General features: G+C 40.3%; 1 protein-coding gene across 1 annotated transcript in view; it reads right to left on the bottom strand.

Annotated features, from left to right (window-relative positions):
• The window catches only part of POLR3B (RNA polymerase III subunit B), an 83,331-nt gene that overhangs the window by 14,082 nt on the left and 50,662 nt on the right, over positions 1-18,587 (bottom strand). Inside the window, exons 20-23 of the mRNA XM_056846945.1 lie at positions 16,107-16,316; positions 13,585-13,743; positions 12,318-12,435; positions 11,022-11,164 (exon numbers count right to left, since the gene is read on the bottom strand). Coding sequence (XP_056702923.1) covers positions 11,022-11,164; positions 12,318-12,435; positions 13,585-13,743; positions 16,107-16,316 — 630 coding nt within the window. The remainder of the gene's footprint in view (positions 1-11,021; positions 11,165-12,317; positions 12,436-13,584; positions 13,744-16,106; positions 16,317-18,587) is intronic.

Here is an 18,587-nt window from a genome sequence, read left to right as displayed (position 1 = left end):
GTAACAGAACTTATGTACCCATCAGACTGAACCAGAATGCTTATTACCCTAACTTTCTACAACTAAGGGATTCAGTTGTTCAATACTGTTTGAGACTCCATCATTTGAAGTTGTAGAATATTATTGTTCTTTAGAATTTCACTAATGGGTTACTAGAATCATTTAGATAAAAAAATAAAATTAATGAGAAAAATAAAGTCTTTCATATTTGAGAGATTTTAAGAACAATGAATTTGCCACAATAGCTTTTTTATGTTGATACAACAGCTAAGGTAATACTACCTTCTCCTTCAGCTGTTTTAATTGATGTGTGTATTTGTGTAAAGCGCCGTCAAGTCACTTCCAACTTATGGCAACTCTATGAATTAATGACCTCCAAAACATCCTATCAGTAACAGCCTTGCTCATGACTTGCAAACTGAGGGTCGTGGCTTCCTTGACTGAGTCAATCCATCTCATGTTGGGTCTACCTCTTTTCCTGCTGCCTTCAACTTTTGTGGCATTATTGTCTTTTCCAATGACTCTCTTCTCATAATGTGACCAAAGTATGATGGCCTCAGTTTAGTCATTTTAGCTTCTACAGAGCTCAGGCTTGATTTGATCCAGAACCAGCTGGCTTGTCTTTTCGGTGATCCACAGTATCTGTAAAACCCTCCTCCAACATCACATTTCAAATAAATCCATTTTCTTCCTGTCACCTTTCTTCATTGCCCAACTTTCACACCCATACATAGGAATGGGGAATACTATGGTATGCATTATCTTGATTGCCAGTGACACATCCTTACACTTCAGAATCTTTTCTAGCTCCTTTACAGCTGCCCTTCCCACTCTCAATCTCCTTCTGATTTCTTGGTTGCAGTCTCCCTTCAGTTGACAATGGAACCAAGGAATAGAAAATCTTGAACAATTTCAGTTTCTTCATTGTTAACCTTAAAGCTGTGTAATTCCCCAGTAGTCATTACTTTTGTCTCTTTGATGTTCACCTGTAATCTTGCTTTGTTACTTTCTGCTTTAATCTTCATCGGTAATTTCAAGTCTTTGCTATTTTCTGCCAGTAATGTGGTGTCATCTCATATCTCAAACTGTTAATATTCATTCCACCAATTTTCACTCTACCTTAATCAAAATCTAATCCCTTATGATATGTTCCACATAAAGATTAAAGAGACAGGGAGATAAAATATATCCTTGTGTGACAGCTTTGCCAGCTGGGAACCATTCCATTTCTCCATATACATAACAATCAGATGTTGTGGTACACTCATTTCTTTTAAAACCAACCACAACTTTTCATGATACACACAGTCAAAAGCTTTGCTGAAATCTATGAAACACAAGCTGATTTTTTGTTGAAAGTCTCTCATATATTCCTGTAAATTTACAATATGATTTCTAGTGCCTCTTCCTTTTCTGAATCCTGCCTAAACATCTCACATTTCTCGTTCTATATATGGTAACATGTCTTTGCTGTAAGATTTTGAGCATCACTTACATTCAAAAGTATAGCAGGTATTTGGGGTTGATGCTTGAACACTGGGATATCATTACAGACCCCAGATACCAAATCTGCATATTATTTATAGTATAGATGTGTTATAAATAACAATCTGGTTCTGAACCTGTCTTGCTTTACAATAATTTTTTTTTGAGGTTTTTATTATGGTTTTGTATTATGGGGAAGGAGTATCCCCGTAGTACAGTTAGATAAACGAAACAGGGAATGGTAAAATATCAGTCAAACAGAACAAACAAGTGTTATTTATATTTTCTTTGACACATAGAATAAAATGTTTATGCACCTTGTTGTGTGGTTTATTTTATAGTGATAGAGGTTAGCAGTGTTGTGGATTTATATGATTAGACCTGGATCTAAATAGACACAGGATCCTTTAAATCACCTTAGCGTCATGGGTGCTATATTTCTACAGATGGCTCCTATGCAGCCGGGATAATATTTAAATAACCATGTGATCCACTCTCATTGCTCCTGGTCCAAGGAACTGGCAATTCCATCAGTGGCAGCATAAGCAGCTTGCATGCAGCAAGGAGAATGTTGAAAGGGCCTGTTAATTCAGAGTCTCCTTTGAATGGGATTGTGGATGTAAATATGAGGTTCCAATTTTCAGACCTGGGAGATATTCTGATGCTGGTAAACTACGCTCTCTAGAAGTTTTGCATATCTTCTTATGCAAAAATCAAGGATTTCTTTTACGCATGACAAAGTGTTGATTTTCCAATTATCACACGCATAAGATACTTTCCATATTGCCAAAACTCTTTTAAGATTCTGATAGAACAAGTGATCCTACTATACTTACACTCCAAAGAAGACCAACACCGTGCACAGTTAAGCAGTCAGAAGCAACAGCAAAACACTACTGGTGCTTTTGTCATAGTGATTAGAAATGGGACCTATTGTTGTAAGACTCAGTCAACACATTTACCATAAGATTTATCCTGAAGTTGATGACCTTCCTTACTTGCCTTATTTCTTCTACCATTATGAATCAATGTGCTTTTAGTGCTCTGTTCTATACTGTTTTGCCTGTGGATTCAGACTGTGTGGAAATGCTTTTAAAAGTACTTTTAAAAGTTCACCTGTTAGTCAGCACTAGGTCTTCTCAGTGATAGATAATGCCACACTCACAATAAGAGGCCCGCATTACCTTAAAAAAACCCATTAATACAAACATTATAATTTGGGGCCTGTAGTTTATAGACGAATAGTTTTTCAAAGTATCGCAAATGTTAAAAAGCTGTCTTGAACAGGACTCTGGAGAGGCGGCACATAAATATGACATGATAATCTAATTAGCATTCTTTATCCAGAACATGCAAAATAACACCAATTCGTTCTAGTTTTGTTCCACTGCTGAATCATTTGTGGATCTGTCATATCACTTGCTATGTATGTCCCATCTGATGTGAAAATGAACAGAATTAAAATTAGCAGATAAATAATACATAAGTAAACTTGATTAGCTTCCTTATTAAAACCATTCTAAATGAGAGGAGGTGCTAGAAGACAATGCAGCATGTACACTGGTTTCCCATGAGCTGCTGAATGGTCTGAAGTGATAAATTTGCATAGTCTGAAGCACACAAAGAGCTGATTAACTGAAACCCTTACAATAGCTGCTTCCAGGAGCATTGTAAAACAATAACCATAGGAACTTTGCAAAATACACATTGCTGAATGAATCAATGGCTTCAGGAAAAAAATGTGTTTAGGATATCTACTGTTTGAAAACAGAATTGGGAGATTTTTATTCCGTGCCATAAAAAGTTAAAGCACCGTAATTTGGGAGGGAAGGGGACAGAGGGGGAAGGATTTACTGAAAAGGGTCAGAAGGTTACCTGTTTGCTATTTGAGTTAAAATGCTTACTTGACTCTTAGAATAGCAAGTAAAGCAGAATTTAGTTTAAAAAATAATTCAGAAAGTTAGTCTTATACGACCTTATGACTTGGACTTGCTAGAAGCAGAAGGAAATAAACTAAAAAGGTTGAGAAATTTTGGTATTAATTTTAATTTAATGTAAGTTGTTAAAATGCGGTTTCGGTGTTAGAATCTGACCCAAATCCTTGGTATACTGTGGACTACAGATTCAACATGTAAAATGAAATAGAATAGATTTGCATTTTTATACTTTTTTGTGTGCAGTTAAAGCAACCTGCCCTCCATCTTCCATTATTTGGCATCAAATTCATTATCTTAAAATCCTCTCTACTACTCCAAATTATGTTGCATTCAACAGATTGTCATTTTCAGCTTGAGACTAAAAGAAGTTTATAAGTGGCATAAAGATGGCATGATAAGATTATAAGCATGTTTATATTCAGAAGTGTGGTGGGTGGCCAATGTATGCAAGGATTCTTCCTCAACGCCATCTTCTACAAAGAACTCCATTTTGAAGGAAGTATACTTGGACAGGAAGAACCAACAAGAGATGGATTGACTCAATAAAGAAAGCCACAGCCCTCAATTTGCAAGATCTGATCAAGGCTATCAAAGATTGGACATTTTGGAGGACACTGATTCATAGGGTCGCCGTGAGTGGGAAGTGACTTGACGGCACTTAACACACACACACATACTTGGACAGCTTATTGCAGAAGGGGTGAAGACTGCTTCAATTGTACTGTTATGGTCTACATCATGACTTATAGTTTTAACTGACTTAGACCAGTTTATTAACGTTTGCCTTCTAAGTGCTATGTTTAATGGCATTGTCATTTTATTGTGAATTCATTGAATTATTTTATGTAAACTGATTTGGGAATTTGCTTTCTGAATAGCAGGGTAAGCATAAAATGAAATAATAGATCTCTCACAGGATCCTCAGATATATTCAACATAATAAGTGAAAAATACTTTGGGTGTATTTAATTATTTCACTCAACTAGGAGTAGAGGTTTCCATTGGCAGAAGAGGTTCCATCTGCTGATGGAAAGCTCCACTATTAGCAGAACAGAGCACAAGCCTAAAGATATTTACCCACCATAAATTTGTCCCAATATCTGTTTGTGAGAGCTGTGGTTTTATCAACCATCCTAACAAGCCCACTATAACAGGCAAAGGATACTACAAATCAATTATCTGCTTTGCAATTGCTCTGTCCCAGCCCTAAAAGCCTATAGAACTTTGTTTTACTAAACTGGTAATGTTTATGAATTCAAAGTCATTTCCTTGTCTTTTGAGACAATGTAATACAGATGCTTCAAGAAAGGTTTAAGCCTTTATGCTGGATCTTTAGCTATTAAAACAGCTTCTGTTTGCCATTTCAATCTCCCTTCCTTAAATACAGTTCTTCCACTTCAGGAATACTGTTCAGCTCTGCTGCTTAGTTGTGTGATCTGCAGGACCTTTGTTGGAGGTGTTAATCCTTTTTCACATGACAGACTGAGAAACGTTCTTTCAGAGAACTGATATATTGCTTTTTCACATCAAAGGAATCTAACTTTTCTCCTTCACTGGGACATGTACAGAAGTAAGAGGAAATCTGGAAATATAATGATCTTGTATATATGGAAGCTGGAACTCCTTTAGTCCTGTGCTTTCCTTGCCCCTCCTTAAATCTAACAATAGATTTCATCTGGCACACTGGAAAAAATAAGATAATGGTATCCTTATGATGCTTAGGACTTCACTCAAAATTATTTGATGAAAGTCAAGCCATTGATATAAATGGCCACTAATATTCTCTTGATATCTCTATCTGAAATGTCGAAGCTCCGTTTAACAGGATGCTTAGTATTTTCTTGCATAAACAGAGCTTTACCTCCCGTCATGCAGTGAAGATCCTTGTGCTGCCAAGACAGCTGCTACTGAGACATTTTAAAAAATCTGTGCAGCCACTGTGATCTCCAATGGCCAATCAGAAGCCCCGCTGGGCAAAAGTCCCACATGGCCCTGCCAGGAAAGGTGTTGGCAGGTGCTATGGTGCCCACATGCACCACATTGGGGACCCATGGTGTAGAAAATTGCACATTCCAGCATACACACTTAGCCTTGGTCAGAGCCCATGTGTGAACTATTAAATCCCAGGAAAAAGTTGCTTGGCCTAGAATACACCTCCGTCCCCCCCCCCAAGAATCCACACTGCAGTGGAAGATTTAGTGATATTTTCACTGACATACCTTGGTAAGCTTTTAATTAATTGCAATATTCCATTAAATACAGTATGAAAAATGATTTAGGGGTAAGGACTCACTCTGATGGGATCCATATTAATCCATAAAGAATAAATACAATGGTAGGATATAGAATGGGGACATTTCCATTGCTCCCTGAGCAAACTAAAGTCTCCCCTCATGCTGTTCCTGGAGGTCCCCTGTCTCCCAGGAGCAGCATTTGAGGGAGTTCAGTGCAAGGGAGAAGCCAAGAAGTCCCATTCCATTGATGGAAATCCTTTCCACCAGTGGAGATTTTCTGCATTTTTGTTCTGTTGCACATGAACTGGTTCTGTTGCACATGAACATGTATAACTGGTTCATTTCTAGCATTTTGGAAGACTTCTACCGATCTGATGACTGCAAAAGTAAAGTGTCTGATGCGCTGCGATTCACATCTGGACACCATAATTTGAGAAAGGCTCTGACAAACGGAAGATTTTTAGAAGAGAGATACAAGTACAGTATTTACTCAAATACAAGACAAGAGTTTTTCCAAGTATGCCATCAAGAAGCAGGGTCATCTTAAATTAGCATACAAGTTACAGTGATGTGCAATACTAAATTTATCTTTGAGTACAACATTTGGGCGGGGGGAGTCATCTTAAATTCAGGATCATCCTTCTTTTGAGTAAATATGATATTGTGGAGGGTCCAGGAAAATTAAACATGTAAGGAAAGGCTGATGGAACTATGCATGCAGGAAACATTTTTGGGGTAAAAAACATGGGTAAAAACCCAACGACCCCCCCCCAAATTTTTCCAGCCATTCCTGTCCAAATAACATATGTTCTTTTGTTTCCTAATATAGGTGCCTGGAGGTGGTAATTAGATGGATGAGGGCCCATTAACTGAAGCTCAATCCAGACAAGACTGAGGTAGTATTGTTCAAGGACAAAGGTGCTCAAGGACTGAGGTCAGCCTGTCCTGGAGGGGCTTGCACCCTCCCCCCCCAAGCAACAGGGAGTTACTGCTAGGTTCTGTCTTACAGTTGGAGTCCAAGATCTCCTCTGTGGCACATAGCGCCTTTTATCAGCTTTGGTTGATATGCCAGCTATGGCCGCTACTCGAAAACCACGATCTGGTGATCCATGCTCTGATTACATTCAGGCTAGATTACTGTAAATGAGCTTTACATAGGGCTGCCTTTGAAAACAGTCCAAAAGCTTCAGCTCATCAAGCTACTGTCAAAGGCAGGATACAGGGATCTTACTATTCTGGGGCCGGGAGATCTTCACCGGCTGCCCATTTATTTCTGAGCACAATTCAAAGTGATGGTTCTCACCCTTAAAGCCCTAAATGGCATGGAGCTAGGGTACATGAAGGGCCGCCTCCTCCCATATTGTCCAGTTTGCCAGTTGAGATCTACCTCATAAGCCCTGCTTTCTGTGCCCCCCACCTTCAGAGGTGAAGCTGATGGAAAATACAGACAAGGCTTTTTCAAGTAATGCCACCTTGCTTATAGAATGCCCTTCACTTTATTTATTTATTTGATTTATATCCCACTCTCCCTGGCAAAGCTGGGCTCCGGGTGGCTCACAACATGTTACACAATTTAAAACACACAATCCCAGTTAAAATTCTTCAATATCTTGAAATTTCTCCTGGCGCCCTTAATCATTCCAGTGCGGGTGCCAGCCGAGTAAAGACATGAAACAATCTTAACAGGGGAGGGATCAAGGTTAGGAATAGGCATGACTACTAATAAAACTAGGAAGACAGATAGGAAAAAGGAAGAGGAGGGGGGCCACCTTGACGCTAGTCTGTAGCCTATATTTCTTCCTTTTAGGTGCCAGGCCAAAATGTTGCTGTTCACTCAAGCTGTTAATTAGGGGATTGATTTTTATAATATTATTTTAGCCTGGGAACTGTTATTTCAAGCTGTCAGTGGTCTGTTTTTATGGTCTCTGTTGGGCTGGGTTTTAAAATAATGGATTTTAATTAATATCTTTTATTATTTTGTTGTTATTACTTTTTATTCTGTAAGCCTCCTCAGGCAGGTTCCTGGAGAGGCAGCTTAAACTTTTTTCTAAATAAATACATGAATAATAAATAAATACTGGCATGCTTGTGCTTTCTATTTTCAGCTTATTTTTTCCCTACCTCTCAGATGGCAAATACTTAAAATACATGTGCTAAGGCGCAGCAATTTGTAGCACTCTCTTTCTAGCACCAGGTCAATTTGCAATTTTGCGTGCAGAATACTAAGGCATTTATACTTTAAAATTTCATAAATATGCCTAAATAGTAATTTTTTACATAAATATGTTTAGGCTTGATAATAATTTCCCCCCAAATTTCTGTTTTCCATCCCCCACAGGAGACCCCCCCTCCCAGACCCTGCCTTTCCCCCATGGCTTTGAAATTTCTGGAATGTTACATTTCTACTGCCAAGCGATGCAGTAGTAACTCTCCTGCCTTGTAAGTTTTGAAGAATGGTTGGATTGGCATCTACTGGGAATATAACTGGCACAGGGGGTTGGGAAGCCCAGTTGAAGGACTACCAATTCCACGGTTTTATAATTCATAAATCAGGGAGTCATACTGTATGCAAGATCAGTCAAGCATGCAATTCTAACGGCAAGTAAAAACATCAAATAGATGCTGACAACAAGGGGCGTCGCCTGAGGCTTTTGCCCCCCTCCCCACTTCCATTCGTCTCTGCCAGTTGCTTCTGCCCAGGGCAGCTAACACTTCTTCCCTTCTCATTCTCCAGGTGCCCTTAAGCATAGTGTGGCAACAACACCTGCCCAATGGGGCTTCCCAAATCCTCATGGAATATCTTCGTCTAGATTCTCTTCCACTGAGTCTGCCAATTTCTTATTCCGCACTTAACTGCTACAAAAGAGAGCACTGAGTAACGTAACCACCTGACAGAATGCAGTGATTTAACACAGTTGAGACAAATGTAGTTGACTTTATCTGTGCTTTAGGGTGAGGTGAGGCAAGAAACCAATGCTGAAGGTGAAACTGAAAGTACGTTCTCTCTCCAGAGAGAGAACTGAGGGAGGAGCGGTCTCCCGGCATCACCTCGTGGCCATTTGGGAGGGAAAGGAGCCTGGCTTGAGGCGGAGGGGAGGGGGAGCACTCCAAAGAGGCGGAATCTTCTAGAAGCTTAAAAGTCTACTTTCTGCAGCTGGCCTGTGCCTGCACAGTCCCATGTGGGACTGCACAGAATACACAATGATGAACATGGCGTTGTAATTTTTTTTTTTTTTTTGTAAAGCAGGGTCTCTAACAAGAATCCTGTGCTCTTTCCCACCACAAAGACAATCCGGAGACTCCAGGGTACAGATTGCTGCAGCATGGTTATTATTAGGAGCCAGATGGAGTATGCATATCACTTCCATTTTGCAGTCACTCCACTGGCTGCTTATCAGTTACCAGGCCCAATTTAAGGTACTGGCTATCACGTACAAAGTGCTCCATGGCCTTGGTCCCTCATATCTGCAGGATCACCTCTACCTTTATGCTCTGCCATGACAGCTTCACTCATCTGAACAGGGCCTTCTTTGGGTGCCACACTGCAAATGGGCAAAATCAACAACTGCCTGTACATGTGCCTACTCTGCTGTGGCCCCCACCTGATGTAATGGTCTGCCTGATGAAGTCAGGAAGGCTCCCAACCCTCCTGACTTTCCACAAGCTATGCAAGTCTGTTATTCAGGGCTTTTTGCACAGGAAATAGTGCTGCACTGTAACAATATGGCTCAGAAAGAAGCTTGGGGTAAAGGGTTTGGGACTGCAGACTACATAAATAGTATAGGCTGGACTACCTATTGTTGTAATTAGGCTCCTACTATGTAATTTTTGCTTTTGTGTAACATATCATGTTAATACTTATGCTGTGCTTCACCTCTGATTGATTTCCAGATCTCAACAAGTCAAACCCTACTGGACTGTCTTCTGGATGTCCTACTCTGTCCACTGCACTGATTTATTCTATGTAATCCACTTGAGTCCCAGTGAAAAGGGTGGACTATGGGTCATGTAAATAAAATAAAATAACTACAACCCTTATGACTTATTGGGGGGCACTACAGTAAGACTATAATCAGACAGGATGGTTGTTCGTCTATCAATAGTCACCTTATGAAATAAACCAAGAACCCATTTACATAAATAAAAGACATATTTTAATGAAAGTTCTATTCTGAGTATTCCAAAGGAGAAGAGCCATTTCTTACAATGTTTTGAATTTATGGGATAGTCAGACGGCTCCAGTCTCCTGCCAGGGCTGCTTGCTTTCGACCCCAGCACAGGGCAGTGCTATAGTGACTGTACATAAAATTATGTTTTTCTCTCTTCAAAATAAAAGGTCAGTTGCTCTTTAAGGCTATCACAGGGCAGTGCTGAGTAGGACCACAAATTGAATTCCATGAACATGTGAATAAACAGCAGCATTGAATGGAGCATTTCCAGGCCAATTTGTACAGACTGCTGTTTTCTTAAAGACAAGATGCTCATCTAGAAGTTAGAAACTGGCTGAGTTCATTCTTTAAATTTAATAAAAAATAATCCAAAGTGACTATTAAAACACTTCCTACTTAAGGCTTAAACTGATTGCCTGATTTCTTCTAATGTGGCAAGAAATTTACCCAGGTCTCTGTTTAATAGAAATAAGGTTCTTGCCACAATGTCTAAGTTATATAAGCACTGACCAACTTCCACAAGCTTTCAGTGATTTAACTTTACAATTTGGGAGTTGAGAAAAAAGAGAGGGCAATTTGTTTCAGACATGAATACAAGGTTTAACTATTGTTATCTCCACTTCATGAGATTTCCTCAGACTGGTAGGTGCTCAAAATTAGGCCTCCACAGCATCAGCAGAAGGGGCTGTGGGTAAAATATGTTCTTCTAGCATACTGGTGACTGAACTGAGAGTCATTTTAAAAAAATAAAAATACTTTAAATATTATGTACCATAAATATGAGCCAGTGTGGTGTAGTGGTTAAGAGCGGTGAGAGGGGGAGAACTGGGTTCTCTAATCTGGAGAACTGGATTCGATTCCCCACTCCTCTACATAAAGCCTGCTGGGTGACCTTGGGCCAGTCACAGTTCTCTCAGAACTCTCTCAGCCCACACAGAGGCAGGCAATGGCAAACCCCGTCTTAATGTCTCTTGCCTTGAAAACCGTACAGGGTCGCCATGAGTCAGCTGCAACTTGACGGCACTTTATACACACACACACACCATAAATATCTCATTTATTCCTCCAAAGAGCATATACACACACAGTCACATTATACATGGAGAAATCTACTATAAAATATTGCTATCTTACCTTATTCTAAGAACTGAAAAAAATATTTGAATTACATTAAGGAATAACTGAATACGGCTCACCTTTTTGCCCATGACGACTGCTAAATTTGTCTCCAATTTCAGGACGCCTAGTTTGCCGTAGCAATATTTTGATCAAGAATGCATCCTCTGCATTTGAAGATATCATGACTTTCTCAATGTATGAATCAGTTGCACCCTTGTAACTAATAAATAGGAGACAAAAATATTTCCGTTCAAAGAAATACAGCGAAATCTAAACAGGGCAAGTCCTCTCTGAGCATTAATAATGGTTTGAAAAAGAAGGATATTGTCCCAAGTTTCAATGGACTTAGAAGGGTGTGATACTGCTTAGGACTGCCACTGTAATGTATTTCTTAAAGAAAAGTTATTATAATAAAGCCAGTATCAAAAACTACGGGGATTAAACCCTAAGAACAGAAATGGCAGACCTTGTTTTAAAAAAAATTCCAAACACCTTTGTGCATGTGATTTATGAATTCTTAGAAAAGCAACAGCACCATCAAGGAACTTGAACATAAAAAAGTGTCTCAAAATATATCCAAGAGACACTGGCTGAATTTCTCACTGACTTCAATAAGAGATGGATTGTACCCAAAGAGCCCTATGGCATCTGAAGGACTTTATTGTTATAAAAGTATTCAGAGGTTTCCCCATAAATTTTCCAGAAATAAAATGTTGTTCATATTGTTCTGCAAATCTAACAACGCATTCCTGAGCCTGAAGGACTAAAGCCCTTAGGAGGCCATGAAGGCACTGCGCCGGCATTCCCCACCCCCCGTGCCAGCATCCAGGCAACTTACACCAGCGTTAGCAGCCCGAACACCGGTGGGAAGGCCCGGACGCCGGGCTCTGCCATGGCAGCACCACCCCAGGACACCGATGGGCCTTCCGATGCCTTCCCACTGGTGTAAACGCCCGCAGCAGCGGCCCGGGAGGCATCCTGGAAGGCGTTCCCGGGGTGTTTTGACACCAGGCTGGGGGAAGAGCCACCTTTAGGCACAGTTCCAAAGCCCTTTTGGGCCGGGAACACCCATTTTTTATTTTTGTGAAGGGCTGAAGGGTTGCATGGGTTTTTTGGCGAAAAGGAAGGTTTCGGCCCCAGTGTGTGTGGGGGGAACATCCTCCTGAAACCGGCGCAGCCATTCCTCTCAGGAATGTGTTGTAACACTGCTAACTCTACCCTGCGCCAGCCAAAGGCCTATCCATCAGCCACTACCTGAAAAACGTCTTTATCTGATCACCACTCCTAAGTTGCTCACTTCTACTGTTTTCCCAGAACGAAGCATGTCCTCCCCACCCTGCTTTGTCCTCTGCAAGTTTTTAAAGATAACATACGTGACTGGCACATCTTTATACTGTGGCTGCTGCGGTACGCTGCTGCCTTCCAGAGGGGTCTGGGTCACCGTCGGCATTGATTTATTCACAAGCACCTGCTTGTTTTCTACCTTTTCACCTGTGAAGAGATGAGAACAGAACTTGGATGACGTTGGAAAGAACGAACTGGGTGATATTTTAGGCCAATTTACAAACGTATTATGAGATATTTTAGAATAAGACTTCAATTGGTGAAAAGACGGACCATAAGCAGGAATACAGTCCACAGCATCCATCACTTAAGTGGATTGCTTTAGTAAGTCATTCATCACTAAGCCTGTTAAGAAGGCCCACAACAGAAAATTCACATATGGGATTTGGGCTTCAAATGATTACATCATATGGTTATTTCAAGATCTCTTTTTCTGCAGAACAAATGATTAAATATGATGGCTTGCTTTAACTACAGAAAACTCTATGCACTTAAACATGCAACACTGTCACAGCAAAGTGGTACATTCAATGAAGCTCTGAGAACAGTTGGTCCCGCTTGCAGGCTTCTTGTACTGCCATTGTTCTTTCCCAACCATTTTCTATTTATTTATTCCTTATATTTATAGCCTGCCCTCATTCCCAGCAAGCCAGGCTCAGAGCGGGTTATCTGTTTTGTGGAACAGGCTACCAGAGGCAACGTGCACGATACTACTAGTTTTCTCCACTGCTCCTTCCCAGATCAATTTATTCCACCCACTTTTTCGCCTTTATTTCATCAGTTTTATTTACCTGAAAGATCACCTTCACCCATATTTCCAGCCTGCTAGTTAAGATTCCCCTCTGAAGCCCTGTTATGACCCTACCTGCAGAGATGAAACAGAGTTGCACCTTGCCTTGGGAATGATGCCCCACCCCTCATGGCTTGGCCTGGCACCTACCTTACTTTACACATGAGGCTGAAACATTCCTTTTCACCCAGGTTGTTCATTAAGGGAGTTTATCTCTTTTAGCTGTTCCATGATCTGCTTCTGGCCTTAGGACCCTTATAAATAACATTTTAGGCTGCTTGGTGTGTGTTTTATGCTGTTTTTATATCCTGGTTTATTTTTAATGTTTTTTTTTTACTTGTAAGCCACCTCAAGCACATCTCTGGAGCAGTGGAATATAAAGTTTCCAAGTAAATAAATAAATTAACCACCACAGGGGAAGGGTTATGCCACTTTGTATGTTCTGCATCATACTTAGTCCAAAATTCACAGCAACGGTTTTCAAAAGACATAAAAATATTTCTCACCCGGAGAGCAAATCCCATCAGCATCTAAAATTTCATGGCGCCAAATCGGTTTGTGTGTAGCTGCATCCAGCATGGGCCCCATCACCTTGTCGAATGTCTGGTTTGTGTAACGCTTGAGAGTACACTTAGCATTCTTGTACACAAGACACCTTCCAAAACCTCAGAGAAAGCAAAGAGGTTAACTGACATTATTAACAAGGTTATCTAAGAACAGCCAAAAAGCTGTATAATCAAATATTACAATTACAATACCAACAATTTTTATCGTCAGATTTTGCTGAATAATTTATTTCCCCCTAAACTCGAAGGCTGCAATCCAACATACACCTACATGCATTTGACCAGGCTGCATCCATTTTATGATAGAAAGGGATTTTAGGGACATGCAACATTATCAAGTGCATGGAAACAAAGTGGGTTTTGGCAGATGAACCAAGCAATCCTGAAGGGGAAGTGGAGCTGCTTAGGAGCTGGTGTGACCCCCTACGCCTACGTAAGTGCCACTTGCGCCAACTAAGTGGGCCCAGATGCCGGCACAGGAGCACTCATGCTGGCTCCGGGGAGCCACACAGCAGTGCGAGCTTCAAGTGCCGGCGCTGCCGCCCCAGCAGTGTTTTTTTGGTACAAGGCCTCACCCAGCGTTGATAGGGGTTTCCTGGGACATTCCCAGGGGCACATCTGACATTAGACAGCTCTCAAAGCACTTTCGGTCTGGGAACGCACCTTTTTGCAGGTGGCTACTTGTGCCCGCAAAATAGCTGGCATAGCCCCATGAAACTCAAGGGAAGAGTTTCTCACAGGGTTTGTGCGAACTGCCATTTTCCTTTTTTATTTCGGGCTGGGAAGCCTCTCAGGAGACAGCGCAGCTGCATCGTCCCCAGACATCCCTTAACAACCGCCCGCCCTAGTCAGGATTGCTCTGGAAAAGTCATGCCACAATAAATTTGGCTTTAAGGGGCCACAGGACTTTTTTTTTTTTTTGCTACTTGCCTACAAGATTTAAAAAAATTAAAATGATAAGTTTAGTGAGGTCATGCATTTCCCTTAGATTAAAAACTGGGCTCACAGAGAATTACACTGACAGAAATAGAAAAGGCACTAAACAATAATGGCAGAAACATGAAACCCTTCATCCTACATTAACATTTACCTTTTTGAACATAATGTTAAAATCTTTAGGATAAAACAGGCACACTTTAACAAAATTAAGACACTATTAAAGGGTGTGTTTTTTTCTTTTCCTTTAATGATTCTCAGACGGTTAAAATTTTTAACCAGAGACCAGTAACCAAACAATTTAATTAGAAATTATGTAACTGGAATACTGACCACTCTTTGCTTTTCAGGGAAAACAGAGTTAAAAGTTGATACTTTGGGGGGGTTTCAACAGCCATTCACTGGCTAAAGATTTCGGTGACGCACACCCATACTCCTAAAGACAGTGGGGGAGGAGGTCCAGAACAATGCCTTTTAATAAACTTTAGATTTTAAACTGAGAGATAGATGTGAGTTATGTGAAGTATATCTCCATCCTTCATTCAGTTACACCAAGTCATTCTGGACAGTCTTTGATTTCCTCCTAATGCTACTAGTCTACCAGAAGGAAAACATTCTGCTTTAAATCATGTCTGCCTTTGTTTTAGAAAAAAAGAATAAATTAAGTGTGCAGACATTAATGCCAAAGATACATGTCTAGGAATACTAGTATTGCTGCCTGGCAACAAACTGGAGAGGTGTTAAGGATGGGGAAAGTATGCTCAACCGCATCAGTACAAGCTATGAGAAAGGGGGGGAAATGGTTTTGGTCACACTAAAACTCAGGCAGACTGTAGTATTACCAATTTCACAGAGTAGCTGGTATTTTAAAAACAACATAAAATTAAAAGTCTACCATTCAAATAAGCACAACTGAAATGAATACTGGGATAATACTTGGTTAATCACAGACTTTGCAAACTCTTAAACAATGTGCAGCTTTGCAACCGTGTCCACATAGCACTAATCTATAAACGTTAACTTTCAAAAAACAAACTAATCAGCTTTATACTTTTTGTTCGTTTTTATTACCCCCCATTATCAGATTCAAACAATGTATAACATATGCCTTCTCTCTGCTGACACCATCAAGAGCTCAAATGCCTCTGAATTTCAGCATTATAGAAAAGCAATAAAAAACAAGATATGATTCGATCAAACTCTGAAGTCCCATTAATTCTAGTAGGAGATGCATGAGGTCTCCTCTCGCTGAAATTAATGAGTTAAAATACTTTAGCTGAATTACGTTTTTCAACTTCAGTTGCAACACAGAAGTCTCTCCAAGAGGCAACTTTCACAGCAACTGAACATTTTAATATATTAACTTTCACAAATTTTAACTTTATCAAAAAAATATTTTTTTCCTATTTAAGGAAACGCTGGTATTAATTGAAACTTTCTTCACTAATATCATTGGTAGAAAGTACGCTGCGATGCAAGAAATACGGTCGCTTTTCCACTGACAAATACGACCTGCTGCTCCTTACCTCTGTCTAAAGAAGCTTTATTTAAAACAAGAGCATCCTCAATATCATAACCACTGTAACTCATCACAGCAACAGTGGCATTCTGTCCGGCAGGCAGTTTCTCAAATTCTATCAGCTCTATGGTTTTTGTCTTGACCATTGGTCTTTGCGGATATGCCAACAGATACATAAGAGTATCTATTCTGTTCCTTTGATTATATCCAATGGTACCTGTAATTTTAAAACAAAGCAGGTCATCAACAAGATGGCTTCTTTGATGTTTAATATTAGAGCTATTTGCAAATGCAGCCAAGACATTTGTTATTAAAAGCCATCAAAAGCAGCAATACTTTGTTTTTCCATGATAAGAAATACAATAGACTATTGTCTATCTTTAAAAATACAACTATCACTGGTTGACCACTACCTCAGTGTTTCAGCCTCATGAATCAAATGAAAACTCTTAAAATCTAGGATTTCTTTTACTTTTTAAAAAAAGCACCACTCATAAAATTAAATTTTTAGTTGCAAATCATTACACATCATGGTTCACATCCCAAATGAACTGAGTACTCATTCCAATTCTAGAAACATTTACTCCACAAAATAGTTGCACCAACTATTTTGCACCAACAGTTAGCAACAGTTAGCAATGGCTAACCCAATGTAACACAGCAAAGTAACTAAACAGATTTTTTTTTGTTTATTGCCAGAACTGGCATCAAAAATGGGTTAGCGCATCAGACTAGAATCAGGATAGACCCAAGCTCTGATCCCTGCTCTCCCGAGAAATTTGCTCAGCGACCTTGGGCCAGTCACTGCCTAAGCGGCTTCACAGAGTTCTTATGAGGAGAAAACAAGAGGAGGTGAGAATGATGTATGACACCCTGAGCTTGTTGGAGGAGTGGCGGGATTCCAAGAAGGAACTAAATAAATAATGAAAATGCATAATGTTATAAATGGTAGACCATATTTTCTTAAGCTCAGAGGTTAAAAACATTTTGCAGCCTTTGACACTGGATACACTGGCAGTTTTTCACACGTCTCCCAAAGCAGGCATCAATTCGGTGAGTCAATGCATTTCAATTAATTTATTATATTTACATTCCACCTTTCTGGACAGTGGTTTTCCAACGTGGCTCACGCTAATCAAGAGATACAGGCCCTGCCCTCAGGTTTTCAAACTAGATAAGACTTCACACACAAGGGAGGGAGACTAGTCTGACAAAGTCAGACCAGAGTGAGCCTCTATACCTGGCTGGGCCAGGCTGATCTTCCCTTGCTAGTACTCTTGCTTTGATGGATGTCATGAAGCCATCCTGGAGCCCTCTGGCTGATAAAGGGCCAGAGTGCCCTTCCCTTCACACCTAGCTTTATAGCTATGAGGGAAAACTAGAAAAAATTAAATCTAGTAAACAATTCCCTGTAATTTTCAGAATTCTTTCACCCTGCATAGCGCTACCTCAATACTGAAGTATCAAATAAAGCATGAATGGATTATGACCTAAACGTAAGCTCATGCTTTTGACATAGTAAAGGAAAGGAGAGCATCCTTTAGGATACCTTTCCTCAGGATAGTCAACTTTATATTCCCTCTTAATTCCTTTCAGTTCTGTGGCAAAGACCAACACTCCTGCAAATCCAAGCACTTCATATGTACCCTGGGGGCTTTCCTCGGTTCTGTTTCTAATACAGCAACTTATATGGTATGAAAGGATTAACTCGAAGAATCTCAAGAGTTTAGAAGCAGCCTGTCCATCAGCAAGGGGTTTGCGGCTGTGAGGAAACCTCCAAAGCTGTGCTGAACACCCAGAAGGTACAGAGGCAACAACACACAATGCTCTGGATGCCAGTCATACGCTTTGAAGTTTAAAGAAATATAACTGCTGGGCCCAAGGGCACATGATATTACATTTTTTAAGCCAAGCAGGTCACAGCCTTGTCAGTGTCTTGATGAGGGGAATCATTTGGCAGGCCCACTTAAACTGTACTCTGAGCTACCTGTATCAGTAGCCGCCTTAAGTCCCTCAATGAGAGAGAAAGCATTAGATATATTTTTACAACACATCCAACAGAACAAAACAATATGTCTTGCTCTTCAAGAATCCTAACAGTATTCAAAAGGGGATGAAATTACTCAAGGAACACCTGAAATAATCTTTCAGAAATTTCCAGAATCCCACTAGTCGCATTCCAAAAAGTGAGTTTCGGCATTTTAATTCACTGGATGCACCGGCTTATTTGAAGGCATACAACCATTTTCTCCCCCAGCTTGCTAAATTCAAGGCTGACATTACTAAGGCAGTGCAGGTATTCAAATGACTGGAATGGGGCAATGTTAAGCAACAGGCCTTTTCTTCTCAGTAGGGAGCTAAAACGCTATCTCAATAATCCCAAACTCTTGACAGCCCGGGAAGTGACTAAATGGACTTGAACATGGATCTCCCGGAGGACAATGTGAAGACAGTTAGCGACAGCAGGGGGCGGGCAAAGCAGACTACA

This window comes from Euleptes europaea, chromosome 3 (genome assembly GCF_029931775.1).
Source record: "Euleptes europaea isolate rEulEur1 chromosome 3, rEulEur1.hap1, whole genome shotgun sequence".
In the NCBI taxonomy this organism is placed as follows: domain Eukaryota; kingdom Metazoa; phylum Chordata; class Lepidosauria; order Squamata; family Sphaerodactylidae; genus Euleptes; species Euleptes europaea.
Note: the sequence above shows the minus strand (reverse complement) of the source record. Positions and strands in the feature narration are given on the sequence as shown.